This window comes from Marmota flaviventris, chromosome 1 (genome assembly GCF_047511675.1).
Source record: "Marmota flaviventris isolate mMarFla1 chromosome 1, mMarFla1.hap1, whole genome shotgun sequence".
NCBI lineage: Eukaryota > Metazoa > Chordata > Mammalia > Rodentia > Sciuridae > Marmota > Marmota flaviventris.
In genome coordinates this window covers 29,885,064-29,904,408 of record NC_092498.1, presented here as the reverse complement: position 1 = coordinate 29,904,408, position 19,345 = coordinate 29,885,064, and the positions used below count along the sequence as shown (strand labels likewise).

The 19,345-nt window shown below is 34.8% G+C and overlaps 1 protein-coding gene across 10 annotated transcripts in view; it reads right to left on the bottom strand.

Annotated features, from left to right (window-relative positions):
- The window catches only part of Akap9 (A-kinase anchoring protein 9), a 138,348-nt gene that overhangs the window by 10,765 nt on the left and 108,238 nt on the right, over positions 1 to 19,345 (bottom strand). For 8 of the 10 annotated variants that reach the window (XM_071612189.1, XM_071612191.1, XM_071612208.1 and 5 more), the window contains 10 exons: positions 13,712 to 13,852; positions 12,745 to 13,233; positions 12,287 to 12,350; positions 12,038 to 12,159; positions 10,991 to 11,182; positions 10,581 to 10,769; positions 7,204 to 7,348; positions 3,104 to 3,323; positions 2,262 to 2,412; positions 121 to 786 (listed from right to left, as the gene is read on the bottom strand). In XM_071612189.1, coding sequence (XP_071468290.1) covers positions 121 to 786; positions 2,262 to 2,412; positions 3,104 to 3,323; positions 7,204 to 7,348; positions 10,581 to 10,769; positions 10,991 to 11,182; positions 12,038 to 12,159; positions 12,287 to 12,350; positions 12,745 to 13,233; positions 13,712 to 13,852 — 2,379 coding nt within the window. The remainder of the gene's footprint in view (positions 1 to 120; positions 787 to 2,261; positions 2,413 to 3,103; positions 3,324 to 7,203; positions 7,349 to 10,580; positions 10,770 to 10,990; positions 11,183 to 12,037; positions 12,160 to 12,286; positions 12,351 to 12,744; positions 13,234 to 13,711; positions 13,853 to 19,345) is intronic. The other 2 variants (XM_071612217.1, XM_071612225.1) reach the window with 2 other exon arrangements.

The following is a 19,345-nucleotide window of genomic DNA, read 5'->3' as shown; positions in this document are numbered from 1 at the left end:
TGAATAATTTTCACTTTTATTTAAATACTTTAATCAATATCAAAAGTTTTTGCTCAAGGGGCAAGTAACTTGCTCAAATAACTTAAAATATATTTAAAAAGAAACAAAGTGTCAATTTACCTCATTAAGATTCTGATATAGAATTCGTCTACTTCGTTTTTCTTCTCGTTCTAGTTCTTGTGTCTGGAATTCCAGCATAATTCCCTGCAATCGCTTTCCTTCAAGGTCTAACTTATAAACTTGTTGCCTCTTCTCCTCCAGCTGGCGCTGAAGATCTTCAACTTTGGACTGGAGCTCACGCATTTTTTTCTGCCCCTCAGTATTGGCCTCCTGTTCTGTCTGCAACGTCTTCCTGTGAACCTGTCTATCTTTTTCCATTTGCTGTCTCATTTGCAAAGAATCCAGTTTGTATTTTTCAGTTTCATTTAACAACTCTACTATACGACGGTGTTTTTCCTCCAGCTGTTTCTGTAGCTCTATAAGTAGGTCATCTGAGGGTAATGATGACCGAAGCTGCCCACTACTGTCACTGCTATGTAGCTGTGCATGGAACTGCCGTTCCCTATCTAGAATACTACTCATTTCTTGAATACGAATTTTTTCAGACTCAAGAAGTACTTGAAGCTCCAAGTTTCGGCCCTGTACTTCTGATAATTGGGCATCATATAGCATTCTCTGTGATTCTGTTTTCTGCTGTGATTCATTTAGTAGTTGTCTCTGTTCTTCCAAAAGTAGGTTTAGTTGAATATTTCTCTGTTTTTGATCCTCAAGTGAAAATTTCAAGTCCTTGTGAGAGAAAAATCAAATAACTTAAAAACTTAAAAATCAAATAACTTCATTAAAAATGTTTTGTAGTGGCTGGGAATGTAGCTCAGTTGTGGAATACTTGCCTTGCATATACAAGGCTCAGGGTTCGATCCCCAGCATCCCCCACTCCCCCCCAAAAAAAGCTTTGTAAATACATGATTACACCTTTATTAATATTAAATTGGTAGTATTTGGTAATAGAAAATACAACTTTTGTTCAGTTTATTAAATTTTCTCTCATTTGTGGAAGGAGACAGGAGGAGACGGGGCAGGGGGGAAGGAATCTCATGAAAACAGAAAGAAGACCAGTAGAAGAAAGGCATCAAGATGGAGAGAGAAAGGGAGGCCATAGAGAAGTACTGGGGAATGAAATCTAATCAATTATGCTCTGTTCATGTACATACATAACACAATGAATCTCACTTTTACATGCAATTATAATGTACTAATTAAAAAAAAATAAAAGAAGGCAGACCAGTAGAGGAAGGGAATCAGAGGAGAAGAGGCGGATGAAAGGGGAGCTACTGGGGAATAAGACTGATCAAATTATGTTATGTTCATGTACAAATGTGGCATAATGAATCTCACTATTGTTGTTACAATGCACCCCTCCTTCCCCCCAAAAAAGCTTGGTAAAATAATAACACTTTTAATCTTAAATATTAATCTTACATAGTTAAATATGAAGCAGGGAACATTTCTCCAAATGTGTTTTTGCTTCACAGTTTCACTATATTAATAGTGTTTTTTTATTGTTAAGTACTTCTGTATGAATAAGTTTCTGAGAAAGCCTAATGTTGTTCTTTTTTTAGTTTTTTAAAAATATATTTATATATATTTATAGGTGGACACAATACCTTTGTTTTATTTTTTTTATGTGGTGCTGATGATCGAATCCAGTGCCTCACGCATGCTAGGTGAGCACTCTACCACATGAGCCCCAGCCCCAGCTCCAGCCCCCAATGTTCATTTTAAATATTCTTGAAGTGTAATAGAAGGGCTCCTGGTACCAGGAAAGTATTCTTTTTATCCAAAACTACTTTAGTATTAAACCGACACAACTGCCCTATTTATCAAAATGTGTGTGTACTAATTCATATCCCCAAAATATGGTGCAGCAGAGCAATCTGTCTGCTTCCTCGGATGTAACAAAAATTTATCGTACCATTAACATTTCCTCATAATTCAGTTTAGATAACACTACAACAATATTCAACACATACAAGAGTCTAAGGTTGTCATTTTTTTAAAAATATTTTTTTAGTTGTAGAGGGACACAATACCTTTATTTTATTTATTTATTTTTACGTGGTGCTGAGGTTTGAACCCAGTGCCCCACACGTGCTAGGCAAGCGCTCTACCACTGAGCCACAATCCCAGCAATTAAGGTTGACATTTTAGAGAAAAATCTCAAGAGTTTAGATTTTCAAAAAATAGAAGGGCAAAGAGAATACCTCAAGTTGTTCTTTATCTCTCTCTTCACTGCGTCCCAATTTGGCTTTTTCCTTCTCTAAGGCCCACTGGAGCTCTCTTGATTTTTTCTGTTCACTTGCTAGTGTATCATTAAGCAAACGTAGTTCATCTGTCTTGTCTTTTACTTCCAATCTAAATAAAATGAATAAATGAACTTTCATAAAACTATTCTATGTATTGAGAGAAACAGGCAACATTTTCACTAAAGGGCTGAGGCACATTATAAACTACCTAATAGAAAAATATAAACTATTTAGAGATTAAGGATTAACTGTGGTTTATTTCAAATTACCTGTTCCTAGTAGTACAACTACCATTATTTACCACTGTAACAATTATCCAAACTGTTTCTAGAAAAGAATATTAACAAAACATTTCCCTTGTCTTTTACTGAACATGGGAATTGTCATGCATTTTTACAAACGAAATACCTTAGTATTTATACCAACAAATATATCCTTTTCATAAGCGTTATATCTTCAAATACTGTGTATTTTAGCTAACTAAATTCTGAAACACATTGAGATCATAAAGGTTAAGTTCATATTGGCTGGAGGTAAAACAAAGATCACAAGTATATCTTATACAAGTCTCAAATAGAACTGAGGGCCACAATACAGATTGGGCCAAAACAATCTTAAACTTATAATTTGGAAAAATTGGGGATTTTCACCCTCTACTGTAGTTTTTTCCTATAAATAACAAAATCACATGCTACTTAAACAACATGTATTTTATTTTTATAATATCTGCATAATATTTATGACAAAAGTACTCCAATTCCTTCACTAATACACGTTTATAATAAGGAAGTGTGGTATACCTGAATGCTTCTAGTTCCTTTAGATGCTTATGCTGTGCCTTGAGTGTTGTTTCAAGTTCCAATTCCGTTTGTGCAAGTTCATTTTTTAGTTCAGCAACTACCATTTTTTCTGAACTCAGGTGTTCTTGAAGTTCACTTGCTTTGTCTTTCATATTGCTGAGCTCCACTTGCATCTCCAGAATTTGAGACTGCTTCTGCTGCATAGTATATTCCAAAAGTTCTAAAGAAAAAATGATCAATATTTATAATTTAACCTAGTAACTCCAATTTGGTTTATAAATATTTTATTGATAAGAACTGATTTGTAACATAGGACATAACTGCAAAGCAATCATGAAAGGATTACAGTCCCCAAAGTTTAATACAAATAAACTTTATGCATGTTTTCCTCATAGTGGTAGTGGCCAAGATTTCAGAAGTATTTATGAAAATGATAAAAGTTTAACAACAGGGGCTGGGGTTGTGGCTCAGTGGTAGAGCGCTTGCCTAGCATGCATGAGGCACTGGGTTTTATCCTCAGCACCACGTAAATGTAAAAACAAAGATAATGTGTCCACCTAAAACTAAAAAATATAAAAAAATAAAAAAATTTCTTTATTTATTAATTTTAGTTGTAGATGGACACAATACTTTTATTTATTTATTTTTATGTGGTGCTGGGGATTGAACCCAGTGCCTCACACAGTTAGCCACAACTCCAGCCCTCCAAGAACTTTTGAAAATCACACATAGTACTTGTAGGAGATATTCATGTATCTATGACTATAATGGTTGGCACTGTTTGCTTCTATTGTTCAGCCTCTCTTTGCAGACAGTCCTTAGGAACTTTACTTTTATAATTGTTCCAGAAATAGAAGTCCAAACTCCAGTTGAGATCTTGTTTTTTTCAATAAAAACGAACCAAACCCTCCATAATACACATTTGTTACAATGAAAACAAACTCAAGAATTTAAATCTCGGCCAGGTGTGGTGGTCAAGCCTGTAATCCTAGTGGCGCAGGAGGATCATGAGTTCAAAGCCAGCCTCAGGAATGGTGAGGTGCTAAGCAACTCAGTGAGACTCTGTCTTTACATAAAATATAAAAGAGGGCTCAGTGGTTGAGTTCAGTCCCTGAACTAAAATCTTATACATGTTAAGTAAAAACAGGTTACAAAATATGCATCAGGATCCTGTTTTTATGACAAAAAATATACTCATGTACATATGGACATTGAAAAGGTCTGTAGACATATTTACTTGGGTGTTAAATAGTCATTATTTTAGGATTTATGTGACTCAAGATGTGATTTTTACTCTCTTGTTTTTTCTATTCCACCATAAATATGTAACATTACATATTTAATAAGAAAAGTTTTTACTTAAAATTCTAGCAAAGTTCATCAACAGACATTACAATTAGTAAGAATGATATTACAAGAAGGACATAACATTGACTTTAGATGATAATCATGTTAATTTAGCTTTTAAAACGATTTCTTAGGGGTAGAGGTTAATAATTTACACATATAAACATGAATCTATAGAGATACTCATTAAGACTTCAATAGCATTCTATATAAACAATATTAATTACCTCTAAAACTTTTCAATTAAGCCTTTGTCTACAGGGATATGTTTAACTTATTATACCTGTTTTCTCTGAAGAATTTTAACATGATTCAGCTTTTCAATGACAAATTTTGAGCTTGTGTGGTGATTTTAAAGTCTGCAAAAGCACAGGTGTTTCTATCATCACTACATGAAACAGTTTCTAAAGATGCATGTGTCCTCAATAGATGAGAATTTAATAATGATGTCCATTTACAGTTAAATTAAATAGACTTTTATCAGAAAGTGGGGAAAAGATCCAAGCAAGCATATCACAAAAACAATAATCCAAATAGTTGATAATCATATGAAAAAGCACTAAGCCACTTGAATAATTAAAATCAATTAAAACTACAATTATGTACTGCACGCCAAACAGATTGGCAGCAAAGGTCTAACAATACTGGAAAGTTGGCAAAGTTGTATATAACAACTCACATATACTTCTAGTGCATGCACAAATTGACAAAACTACATTTTTTTAAAAAGATTTATTTTTTAGTTGTAGTTGGACACAATATCTTTATTTTATTTATTTTTATGTGGTGCTGAGGATGAAACCCAGGGCCTCCAATGTGCTAGGTGAGTACTCTACCTGTGAGCCACAACCGCAGCCCCTAACAAAACTACTCTTTAAAATAGTTTGGTGTTCTCTAATAAATTTAAAGATATGAATTCTATGACCCAGCAATTTCACTCCTAGAAAGACATAAGTACAATTGCATCAGAAACACTTTGCAACAGTGTCCACAACAGCAATGACTCTAATAGCTAAAAAGCAGAAACAATCCAAATCTAATCAACCACAGAATGAAATATAAGTTGTAGAATATCCAAACAAGAGAATTCTACATGGTAACAAAAATGAACTATAGATAAATGCAGTAAGTTGGGATAATTCAGGAAGGTGACAGAAGCAAGACATAAAATATACAGATAAAGTTCAAAAATAGAAAAACTTTAAACATATATGATTTTGGAATATATAAATTAGTAGAAAACTAAAGAAAAATCAGGATAACCTCTAAGTTACTAAAGAGGGGGCTTCAGGATGTTCTACTTCTTAACACAAGCGATGTCTCCTCCATAGACATTCATATAATAATGTCATACTGGGGCTGGAGTTATGTCTCAGCAGTAGAGTGCTCGCCTATCATGTGTGAGGCCCTGGGTTCAATCCTCAGCACCACATAAAAATAAATAAATTTTTTTTAAAAAAGGTATTAAGTCCAACAACAACTAAAAAATAAATATTAAAAAAATAAAAAAAAATAATGTCATACTGAAGAGTTGAATTGTTCACTTTTCTGTATGTTGTTAAATTTTTAAAAAGAGGGATTAAAAAAGAAATGGCTACTTTCATTATGGATTTCCTTTTCCTTTAGGTAGTTATCTTCTAGTATGTAAAACACCTTTCTTAATGTACAGCTTTAAGAGAGTTCAACATCTCTAGCAATTAGAGAAATGCAAATCAAAACTATTCTAAGATTTCATCTCACTCCTGTCAGAATGGCAATCAATCATCAAGAATAGGCAACAACAAATGTTGGTTGAGGATGTGGTGGAAAAGGCATACTCATACATTGCTGGAGGGACTGCAAATTGGTGCAACCACTATGGAAAGCAGTTTGGAGATTCCTCAGAAAACTGGGAATGGAACCACCCTTTGACCCAGCTATCCCATTCCTTGGGTTATATACCCAAAGGATTTAAAATCAGCATACTATAGTGATGCAGCTGTATCAATGTTTATAGCAGTTCAATTCACAATAGCTTATCTATGGAACCAACCTAGGTGTCAATCAACAGATGAATGGATAAAGAAAATGTGGTATATATACTCAATGGAATATTACTCAGAGCTTTAAAGGAGAGTGAAATTATGGCATTTGCCATAAAATGGTTGGAGTAGGAGAATATCATGGTAAGCAAAATAAGCCAATCCCATAAAACTAAAGGCCAAATGTTTTCTCTAATTTGTGAATGCTAATTCACAATAAGGTGGGGGGTAGTAGGGAAGAATAGGGTTACCTTAGATTAGGTAGAGGGAAGTGATGGGAGAAGAGGGGAGGGAATGTAGGGATAGGAAAGATAGTAGAATGAAACAGATATTATTACTGTATGTATATATGTGACTACATGACCAATATGATTCTTCAACATGTATACTCAGAAAAATGAGAAATTATATCCCATCTATTCATGATATATCAAAGTGCATAAATGCATTCTACTGTCATGTATAACTAATCAAAACAAACAAACAAAAAAAGAGACCATGAAATTAATTTGTTTAACTTGGTCAAGGTAAGGCTACTGTATTTAAAATTAGATACAGTTGTTTAAAATCAATTTGACAATCCTCTAGCCACTACAGTAATTAATATAATTAATGTTATGAAAATGAGAAATCAATACCACTAAAAGGAAATGTTTTAACTGAGTAATAATAATGTAAAGTGAAATATTTTCACCCATTTGTGTAATTATATGAGTCTGTTTTGTAACATACCTAGGTTTGGTTTATCATTTTCTTGTTCTCTTTTCAAGGTCATTTTCTTGTCATTAATTTGAGCACGTAGTACTTCAATTTCAGATAATAAGCTTCTTCTGTCTATTTTTTGGAGATATTCTATAGCTGCTTGATATTCAATACCCTTTTTGTAACAAAGGAAAAGAAAAAATCAAGTGAAGAGAGTTGTAAAGATAATAAAATTAACAACCAGAAGTCTGAAGAATAAATGAACTACACATGCAAAAGTTTTTTTCTTTTAAAAATTTCATTATTTTTGTCTAAAATGTGGGAGGATTTCTTGCAGATAGATGCTTCTTTACCTCTAAATACTGTAGTGTACTTCCTAAAAATAAGAGCATTCTTTTACATAACTGCAGTATAATGATCAAAAGAGTAATTAACTTATCATAATATTATCTGGTACAGAGAGTTTTTTCAAATTTTGCCAAAAGTTCTTTAAGAAAAAAAAAGTGATTCATAAGTATTCCTTTGTCTTTCGTGATCTTAAATTTTTTGAAGAGTACAGACAGGTTATTTTGTTGCATGTCCATTAATTTAAAAAAAACTTTTTTGGACTAATGTAAGTCAAAGTACTTGAGGGGTTCAGCCAGCTTTCCCCAATAATAGCTTATATAATCAGAGCACATTATCAAAACTAAGAAACTGACATGGATAAAATTCTATTTAAACTACAGGTTTTAATAAAATTTCATTTGTTTACATGTACTCATTTTTTCTCTTGGCATACAGTACTATGAAATTTCATCACTTGAACAGGTTCATATATATGTACCACAATAAGGGTAAAAATTATTTCAATCACCACAGAGACTACTCTGTAGTCCTACCCTCTTCTCCCTAACCCTAACCTCTGGCAACTACTGATGTGTTCTCTATCACTATAATTTTGTCATTTTTAGAAGTTACATAACACACAGGAAGTTTAGGGTACTGACTGTTGCTTTTTTAATTGTTGAATAGTATTTCATTGTATGAATATATCACAGTTTCTTCATCTATTCACTTACTGGAGGACATGTGGGTTGTTTCAAGTATTTGGTTATTACAAAGAAAATTACTGTGAGCATTCATAAATAGGTTCATAAATAGACACAAGTTTTCATTTCTATTGATTAAATATCTACACGTGTGACTGCTAGGCTGTGTAACAGATGTACGTTTACCTTTACAAGACACTGCCAGATTTAGTTTCCAGAGTAGCAGTCCTGCTTTACACTGCCTACCAGCAATGTATGTGACATGAAGTTTCTCTCCCTCTTTACCAGCATTTGGTGGTGTCACTATTTTTTATTTTGCCCAGTCTAATAGATGCATGGTGGCCTCAGTTGGTTTTGGTCTCATATTTTCCCAAGTGGATTCTGATTATGCATTTCATAGAAGTACAACAAATTAATTCCTTCGTATTAGGAAGTACTCGATGTCTTTTTTTCCCCATTACTGGTAATATTGATTCTGATCATTTGGGTGGGGTTTGCAAGGTTTCTCCAGTGTAAAGTTACTGTTTTTCCTTTTGTAGTTAAAAATGATCTTTTAGGGATTTTACTTTTCTTATCAACTTTTTCACATTAGTTTTAGCATCCACTGTTGATTATTGCTGAATTGATCATTACTACATTGTTGAATAAAGTATGATCTTATAATTCCTTTGTTCCTTCTACATTTAATAGCTGGCATTCAACTATGATAATATATATCCATCTACATGAGCTCATGAATTCTTATTTTACTCTTAACTTTAAAATCTGTCACTTTCATTTTGTTTGATCTTTTAATTTTCTAACTTTGGCCAGTGAGGGAACCTTCAACAGGCTTCTGTGACCTTCTGACATATTCCCTTATTTCTTTGAATAATTCTTTACATGCTGGCAAAATGAGGGATTCCAGGTTTACCTTATTGTCTTCCTACTCTATTCTTGGAATCACCAGATTCAAAAGGATTCCTAATTCTTTTTAACGGATAACGTATTTAAAAAACCAAGTCCTGGGTACTAAGTATTGTGAGAAGATTAAAAAAATTTTTTTGTTTTAGTTGTAGTTGGACACAAAACCTTTAATTAATTAATTTATTTATATGTGGTGCTAAGGATCTAACCCAGCACTGTACACTGAGTTGCAACCCCAGCCCTACTGATTTGATTCTGTTGTAGGTCTTTTGAGGTATTCTATTTCTTCCAGCATGAATTTTGATAAGTGATTTTTTTTTAAATTTCACCTCAATTTTTTTATTTGTATAAATAAAATAACTTATAATATTTTGTTATTTTATTTGTTACATGTTTAATTATGATCTCATCTTCATTTATAACATTTAAAAATCATAATGAATTCTCCAGAAAAGATTTTCTTATTTAGCATTTTCAAGGAACCAATTTTTAATGTTTTATCCTCTATATTGTACTGGTTATACATTTCATTAATGTTTTTTACTTTATTGTAGTTAATCCTCATTATTAATGGATCCTGTGTTTTCAGATTTGTCTACTTGATAAAAAGTTTTTGTAACCCTCAAATCAATACTTGTATTGCTTTGTCAGACATAGTTAGAGTAGTAAAAAATTTAAATTTCCTCATGCACATGTTCCTGGCTGAGTTAAACAAGGGCATACTCTACCTTTGTATTTTAGCTCTCATATTGTACACAAATGTCCTGTTTAGTAACTTGTTTTTCCATATTGTGCTTTTTATTTGTGATTTCGTGGTTTTAAATGGCCCACAAGTGAAGGGCTTGGTGATCCTAAGTGCAAGAAATCTGTGACATGCTTTAAGGAGAAAAGTGTGTTAGATAAGCTTCTGTATGATTGCTCTTGGCCGCATTAAACATTAATGAATAATATACAACACAGAAGGTATCTTTTTTCTTTTTTTAATGGCACTGAGTACTGAGCCCAGGGCCAAGAGTATGCTAGGCAAGCATTCTACCACTGGGATACAACTCTTCTCCCCTCCCCATATAAGATTTCTTTAAACAGAACCACACAGAAAATAAGATCATGTATTGACTGGTTGATGAAAATATTGTGATTGAGGCTTGCAGTAACCTATTCCTGTATTTCCTGTGGGAAATATAACTACTGCAAATAATGAGAAGTGACTGTATCTTATTCCTTCTCTTTTCTTTAAGTTTTACTCCTCTTTCTAACTTTCCAAGTTTGAGGACTCTCTCATTAATTTTAAGTTTTTCTTACTTTCTAATATAAGACAAAAGGTAATGTTCTTCTCCTAAATACTCTTAGTGGCCCCTGTTAAAAATGCTAATCTTCATACTTAAATTAAGACTCTAAAACAAATCAGCAACTGATTTTCTTATTACTATTAAAAATAGTATTCTTTAAAATAAAATTTTGTTTTGATACCTGTTCTTGTATTCGCTGTTCCAAACACTTTAATAATCCAACTGCATCTTTAGTGCCTAGAGCTGTCAGTTCAGTCTGAAATGCAGCTAGCAAAACATTGTGCTCCTTTAAGAAAACATGTTGGAGAGCAAGTAGAAATTCTCCTCGCCAGTCCGGGAGGCTCTCATGAGATTGAGAATTATCATAAACCTAGCAGAGTACGAATAACAAAAGTTAGGTTTCAAATAAGCATGTTTTAAAAACATTCTACTAACCAAAATAGGTATTTAAAAGAACGTATGTATTTTTGAGTCTGAAAATACATACAATAATTTATGTGAAAATTCATATAAAAAAGAATTTAATTTACAAAGTTCATTATTGTCATTAAAAATAACAATGCTACATAGAATATAATATTCTTTGGGTACCTCAGATTCCCTTTGCACTTGTATTTTGGTAATTAATTCCTTAAGAGATGAGATGATATTAAGGTAAGCTCTTCTCTCTTTTAGCCAAAATTCTGAAACCTGTTGAATAGAATGATCTTCTCTATCACCACATGGTGACTCAGTGAGAGAAAGCACCTGCATGCCCTCATTATGAACAGCTCTCAGTAATCCCTAGAAACCAAAATCCAAAAGCCAAAGTTATGACAACTTCTCCAAATACTGAAAAAATGAGAGCTACAAAGACAAATAAATATTAAGCAATATAGCATTATGAAGCAAAATAGATTTAGAAAAGCAACCACAGAAAAGAAATTCCAGGCACCTTTACTAAATGCCTTCTTCCTGTGGAGAGCTAAGTCAATTGCAATAGATGGTCTATGATTTCCATAGCTTTCATCTCTAAGTTCCTTCAGTTTAGCTAATGTACTCTTCCTAGATTTAATGATTAGCCATTGATTTGACCAAAAGAAATACTGTTGGAAAAACTTCCATTCCTTGAGACTGCTTTTATAATTTTGGCAAACAAAAACACCAGTAATAAAAATTATTTTTTTAAATCTTCATAACATAATTATTTAATATATTGTATTTTATTATTTGTGGAATATGGAAATAAAATGAAATAGATTCTCATGGATTTTTTTTTTTCTTTTAAGTCATTTATTTTAGCCTGTTTTCATTTGAAGCATGAGGTGAGTGCTACCCTTTGCTTCTATTTGATTGGGTGGACTGTACTAGACATTGTTTGAACAACCAGGGATGGTACTTCCAACATCCTTTTTCCTCAATATCTAGTTAACAGAGAATTGACAAAAAGATCTGGTCACTAATCCTGGAAGAAAGGAGGGAGTGGAGGGCAGAATATTTTCTCCCTCTCTCTCCCCCTTCCTTCGATCTTTCTTGCTATACAGTTTTTTCAGAGATCCAGTATATAACTTTAAATAAACTACTATGTTCAACATAGAAATTATACTGGCTAAGTTTACTAAAATATATTATGTTTCAGTAACATTTATCTTTTAGTACCTTTATTTTCTTTGGAAATGATTCTGTTAAATTTTCACCTTCTTCTCCTCGTCCTTCTAATGCTGTGTCAAATCCCTGATTTTGCGTAAGATAAACTCCCTGACTCCAGTCTGATCCAGAATCTAAAATAAAGAAAACAATCATTTGTTGTTAAACAAACAAACAAAAATAAAAAACATACCCTCTCCAAACAAAAATAACATGTTTTAATCAAGTACTATAAACATTCCAGAATTTTATATAACTTACCACTGGAATATATTCCTCTAGTTTGGTAAGCATTAGAATACGTTATTTCAGGAATCAAGGATCCCTAATTAGAAAAAAGAAACAACATACATAAATATTTTTGTTTTAATAAAAACAGAACCCAATCAACTATTTTGCTGTTATAATGCTGTAAAAATAAAAAGGAAAGAAAAAGAAAAAACTCAATCTAAGCATACTTGAAATGAAACTATCTTATGATTTATAACAATTTTTTCCTTATGGATATTACCATAGTAAGAAGAGATAGTTATTATTTAAGGAACCATAACAAGTTGCAAATTTACATAAGAACTCTATTATCTAATACAATGGGGAGACTTAAATTCTAATAGTATAAAGAAGAGATATTTCCCAAATTTCTTTTAAAATTTTTGCTTAAAAACAGATTGTTGACAACAGTGGAAACTCCCCCCACATGACAACAACAAAATAAATACCTCTTTAAAAGGTCTCAGACACTGTATCACTGCCTTCAATGTACCACACTCCTCTGTCAGTAACTCAACAGCAACATAATGTTCCCTCTTTAAAGTTTCAGTTTCTGAAATATGTCTGGATTGCATATCCAAAATTTCAGAGGCATGAAGTTCTTGTATGCGTTCAATTCTTTCAGTAAATTGCCTAATTATTTCAGAGACTTTTTCTGAGGAACAGCTAGTCTGTACATCAATTTGAATTCCTGCATTTTTAACAAGAATTTGTGGAGTCTGGTTGCTCATGTTGACCTTGAGTATTTGGTCCGTTTGGGATGCAGTGTTTTTACCTACTTCAATAGGAAGTGGCTCTAAGCAGATGTTTCTGTTTGTTGGTACTTCAGACTTATCCTCTTTTATTAAGAAGTGGGATAATTTCTTTTTTTCCTCACCAAGTTGATTCTTAACTTGGCTTAAATCTCTCTGAAGAGATGCCATATTTGTCTCTTTTACCTAAAACACAGATGAATTAAGTTGAAAATCTTGCACATCAAATGAAGAACTTACAGAGGAGAGGGAAAGAGTATAATTTCATTTATATGTTCACTTGCCTCAGAATAATAGGAAAAACACTTTGGAAATTGTAATACATATAAACTTTCGCATGTATGTATGATCACAGGTTACTACAAAATTGAAATAATTTTATTAGCCTTTACTTTTGTTTCTCAGGGGATTTAAGTTCTCTTTAACAGCAGTTTTTCGCTTCCTTTGCTAAAAGACTAGAGATTAAAAGCATTCTTCTAATATAAAGATTCCTAGCAAAACAAGCAAGGAGATGGTGAATAGATTTATAACAATGGAATTTTTCAAAAAGACCTGTAAATTTAGTTTTTAACTTATGGCTCTGGACTTGTTTCTATAAGACATTTTGAAAGAGAATTAAGATGGGTAGAAATGAATGAATTAGGAGTTATGTTACTTGTCTTACCAAAAGCTCTTTTTGAAGTTTTTCTGTCCTTTCTTTGAAAGTGGCAAGTTCTTCTTTGGTAGCCACTAACTCGATTCTAAGAGCCTCAAGTTCTTCAAAAAATCCACTTTCTCCACTGGCATTTATTAACTCAGTAGTTGTCTGGATACAGTAGAAAACATAAGAAATACATCATTAAAAAAAAAAAAAAAAGAGCTAAGTTCAAAGCATTTACACATTCTAATGAAGCTTTTCCAAGACTGACTGCCTAGGAGTTTTAGTGATAAATGCTCTTTCAACAAACAGTGAAACATTTTAAGAACCATCATTTTGTATTCTTAAGGAAATAAGAAGGATTTTCTGGGAATGAAAGACAAATCATGCCATTAATATATATAACATTTATAAATTATTGATAAAAATATTCTTTGTGCCACTCAAAAGTTTCATATTTATATTACTTTCCTCAAAAGATATGAGCTCAAAGATAATTATTATAAGTTATACCTAAAAAGTTATATTAATATTTTAATAATTATTACCTACAGAAATATGCAATTCCAATGAGCTAGGAAGAAAAAGTATAGTGAATGAAATTATTATCCTTTGCCAATATAAATTAAGTAGACATAAAATCCCAATGTATCAATTAATCTTCTGGGGCAGATAAGACTGAACTTCTGGTACTTGAAATTGTAAGTTTATTAAGTGAGGGAACTTGAAGGAAAAAAATCTTTGTCATGTCTGTCATACACTAAGAAATAACTGCAATTTCTGATCTTTATGTAAGTAGACTTAGGTCAGTTACAAATTTTTCCTAAGAAGAATAAAATCTAGAGAGCCGCCCCCTCCCCCTGCGCCTGCAGGGTAGGCGGAACTGTGACCACCGGCAGAACAGGCCCAGTGGCCTGCTGAGGGGCAGAGCCGCCCCCTCCCCCCGCACCTGCAAGGTAGGCGCAACTGTGACCACCAACAGACCAGGCCCAGTGGCCCGCGGAGGGGCAGAGCTGCCAACCACGCCTAAAGGTAGGCGCACCTGCGACCCACCAGCAGAACGGCGCAGCGGCCTGCTGAGGGGCAGAGCTGCCCCTCCCCCCGCGCCTGCAAGGTAGGCGGAACTGTGACCACTGGCAGAACAGGCCCAGCGGCCTGCTGAGGGGCAGAGCCGCCCCCTCCCCCCGCGCCTGCAAGGTAGGCGGAGCTGTGACCACCAGAAGAACAGGCCCAGCGGCCTGCTGAGGGGCAGAGCTGCCCCCTCCCCCCGCGCTTGCAAGGTAGGCGGACCTCCGAACCCCCGGCAGAACAGGCCCAGCGGCCTGCTGAGGAGCAGAGCTGCCCCCTCCCCCCGCGCCTGCAAGGTAGGTGGACCTGTGACCCACCGGCAGAACAAGCCCAGCATCCCGAGGAGGGGCAGAGCTGCCCCAAGCGCCTGCAAGGTAGGCGGACCTGCGACCACCAACAGAACAGGCCAGACCTGCAACCGACAGACAGAACAGGCCCAGCGGCCTGCGGAAGGGTAGAGCCGACCCCCCCACCGCGCCTGCAAGGTAGGCGGACCTGCGACCCACCGGCAGAACAGGCCCAGTGGCCTGCAGAGGGGCAGTGCCGCTGCCCGTGCCTGCAAAGTAGGCAGAACTGCGACCACCGACAGAACAAGCCCAGCGGCCTGCAGAGGGGCAGAGCCGCCGCCTGCGCCTGCAAGGTAGGCGGACCTGCTACTGACAAGCAGAACAGGCCCAGCGGACTGCTGGCGTGGTAGGCACATTGCCCCAATAGGAGGAGGGGCAGAGCCGCCGCCCGCACCTGCGAGGGAGACTTTGCAACTATACAAGAGCAATATAAATATATAGGGGGAAAATTCAATAGCACAACAGTTTCACCAAGCAGAAAGAAACGCGAACAGTATGAAGAGACAAGGAAAGAAAGGACCACAAGCAATGCAGATCAACTCAACGTTAGAAGAGGTAATATCTGCAGCAGATGGAATGTCAGATAAAGAATTCAGGATATACATGCTTCAGATGATCTGGGGTCTCAAGGAAGACATTAGACAGCAAAATCAGACAATGAAAGATCACTTCGACAATGAATTACACAAACAAATCCAGGAAGCAAAGGATCAACTATACAGGGAGATGGAGGTTATAAAAAACAAACAAACAGAAATCCTAGAAATGCAGGAAGCAATAAACCAACTTAAAAACTCAATTGAGAATACTACCAGCAGAGTAGAACACATAGAAGATACAACATCAGACAATGAAGACAAAGTATTTCAACTTGAAAAGAACATAGACAGCTCAGCAAGACTGTTAAGAAACCATGAGCAGAACATCCAAGAAATATGGGATAACATTAAGAGACCAAACTTAAGAGTCATTGGGATACAGGAAGGTATAGAACTCCATACCAAAGGAATGAGCAATTTATTCAATGAAATAATACGAGAAAACTTCCCAGACTTGAAGAATGAGACAGAATCCCAAATCCTAGAAGCCTACAGGACGCCGAATGTGCAAAATTATAAGAGATCCACACCTAGACACATTATAATGAAGATGCCCAACATACAGAATAAGGAGAGAATTTTAAAAGCTTCAAGAGAAAGGAAGCAGATTACATTTAGGGGTAAGCCAATCAGGATAACAGCTGATCTTTCAACACAGACTCTGAAAGCTAGAAGATCCTGGAATAACATATTTCAAACACTGAAAGAAAATGGGTTCCAACCAAGAATTGTGTATCCAGCGAAATTAAGCTTCAGGATGGAAGATGAAATTAAAACCTTCCACGATAAACAAAAGTTAAAAGAATTTGCAGCTAGAAAACCATCTCTTCAAAACATCCTCGGCAAAACATTACAAGAAGAGGAAATGGAAAATAACAATGAAAACCAACAGTGGGAGGTAGGACACTAAAGGGGGGAAAAATAATCAAAGAGGAAAACAAACCATGTTTAGTAACATAAATAAACAAACATGGCTGGAAGAACAACCCATATCTCAATAATAACCCTAAATGTTAATGGCTTAAACTCACCAATTAAGAGACACAGGCTAGTAGAATGGATCACAAAACAAGACCCAACAATATGCTGCCTACAGGAGACGCATTTGATAGGAAAAGACATACATAGGCTGAAGGTGAAAGGTTGGGAAAAATCATATCACTCATATGGACTTCGGAAACAAGCAGGAGTGTCCATACTCATATCAAATAAAATAGATTTCAAGCCAAAGTTAATCAAAAGGGATAAAGAGGGACACTACATACTGCTCAAGGGAACCATGCACCAACAAGACATAACAATCATAAATATATATGCCCCAAACAATGGTGCAGCTATGTTCATCAAACAAACTCTTCTCAAGTTCAAGAGTCTAATAGACCACCATACAAAAATCATGGGAGACTTCAACACACCTCTCTCACCACTGGACAGATCTTCCAAACAAAAGTTGAATAAGGAAACTATAGAACTCAATAACACAATTAATAACCTAGACTTAATTGACATATATAGAATATACTACCCAACATCAAGCAGTTACACATTTTTCTCAGCAGCATATGGATCCTTCTCAAAAATAGATCATATATTATGTCACAGGGCAACTCTTAGACAATATAAAGGAGTAGAGATAATACCATGCATCTTATCTGATTATAATGGAATGAAATTGAAAATCAATGATAAAAGAAGGAAGGAAAAATCATGCATCACTTGGAGAATGAACAATAGGTTACTGAATGATCAAAGGGTTATAGAAGACATCAAGGAGGAAATTAAAAAATTCTTAGAGATAAATGAAAACACAGACACAACATATCGGAATCTATGGGACACATTGAAAGCAGTTCTAAGAGGAAAATTCATTGCTTGGAGTTCATTCCTTAAAAAAAGAAAAAAACCAACAAATAAATGATCTCATACTTCATCTCAAAATCCTAGAAAAAGAAGAGCAAAACAACAGCAAAAGAAGTAGAAGGCAAGAAATAATTAAAGTCAGAGCTGAAATTAATGAAATTGAAACAAAAGAAACAATTGAAAAAATTGACAAAACTAAAAGTTGGTTCTTTGAAAAAATAAATAAAATCGACAGACCCTTACCCATGCTAACAAAGAGAAGAAAGAAGAGAGAGAACTCAAATTACTAGCATACAGGATGAAAAAGGCAATATCACAACAGACACTTCAGAAATACAGAAGATAATTAGAAATTATTTTGAATCCTTATACTCCAATAAAATAGAAGATAGTGAAGGCATCGATAAATTTCTTAAGTCATATGATCTGCCCAGATTAAGTCAGGAGGATATAGACAACCTAAACAGACCAATATCAATTTGAGGAAATAGAAGAAGCCATCAAAAGACTACCAACTAAGAAAAGCCCAGGACCAGATGGGTATACAGCAGAGTTTTACAAAACCTTTAAAGAGGAACTAATACCAATACTTTTCAAGCTACTTCAGGAAATAGAAAAAGAGGGAGAACTTCCAAATTCATTCTACGAGGCCAACATCACCCTGATTCCTAAACCAGTCAAAGACACTTCAAAGAAAGAAAACTACACACCAATATCTCTAATGAACCTAGATGCAAAAATCCTCAATAAAATTCTGGCGAATCGGATACAAAAACATATCAAAAAAATTGTGCACTATGATCAAGTAGGATTCATCCCTGGGATGCAAGGCTGGTTCAATATACGGAAATCAATAAATGTTATTCACCACATCAATAGACTTAAAAATAAGAACCATATGATCATCTCGATAGATGCGGAAAAAGCATTCGACAAAGTACAGCATCCCTTTATGTTCAAAACTCTAGAAAAACTAGGGATAACAGGAATATACCTCAATATTGTAAAAGCAATCTATGCTAAGCCTCAGGCTAGCATCATTCTGAATGGAGAAAAACTGAAGGCATTCCCTCTAAAATCTGGAACAAGACAGGGATGCCCTCTCTCACCACTTCTGTTCAACATAGTTCTCGAAACACTGGCCAGAGCAATTAGACAGACAAAAGAAATTAAAGGCATCAAAATAGGAAAAGAAGAACTTAAATTATCACTATTTGCAGATGACATGATTCTATATCTAGCAGACCCAAAAGGGTCTACAAAGAAACTATTAGAGCTAATAAATGAATTCAGCAAAGTGGCAGGCTATAAAATCAACAAGCATAAATCAAAGGCATTCCTGTATATCAGCGACAAATCCTCTGAAATGGAAATGAGGACAACCACTCCATTCACAATATCCTCAAAAAAAATAACATACTTGGGAATCAACCTAACAAAAGACGTGAAAGACTTATACAATGAAAACTACAGAACCCTAAAGAGAGAAATAGAAGATCTTAGAAGATGGAAGAATATACCCTGTTCATGGATAGGCAGAACTAACATCATCAAAATGGCGATATTACCAAAAGTTCTCTATAGGTTTAATGCAATGCCAATCAAAATCCCAACGGCATTTCTTGTAGAAATAGAGAAAGCAATCATGAAATTCATATGGAAAAATAAAAGACCCAGAATAGCAAAAACAATGCTAAGCAGGAAGTGTGAATCAGGCGGTATAGCGATACCAGACTTCAAACTATACTACAGAGCAATAGTAACAAAAACAGCATGGTACTGGTACC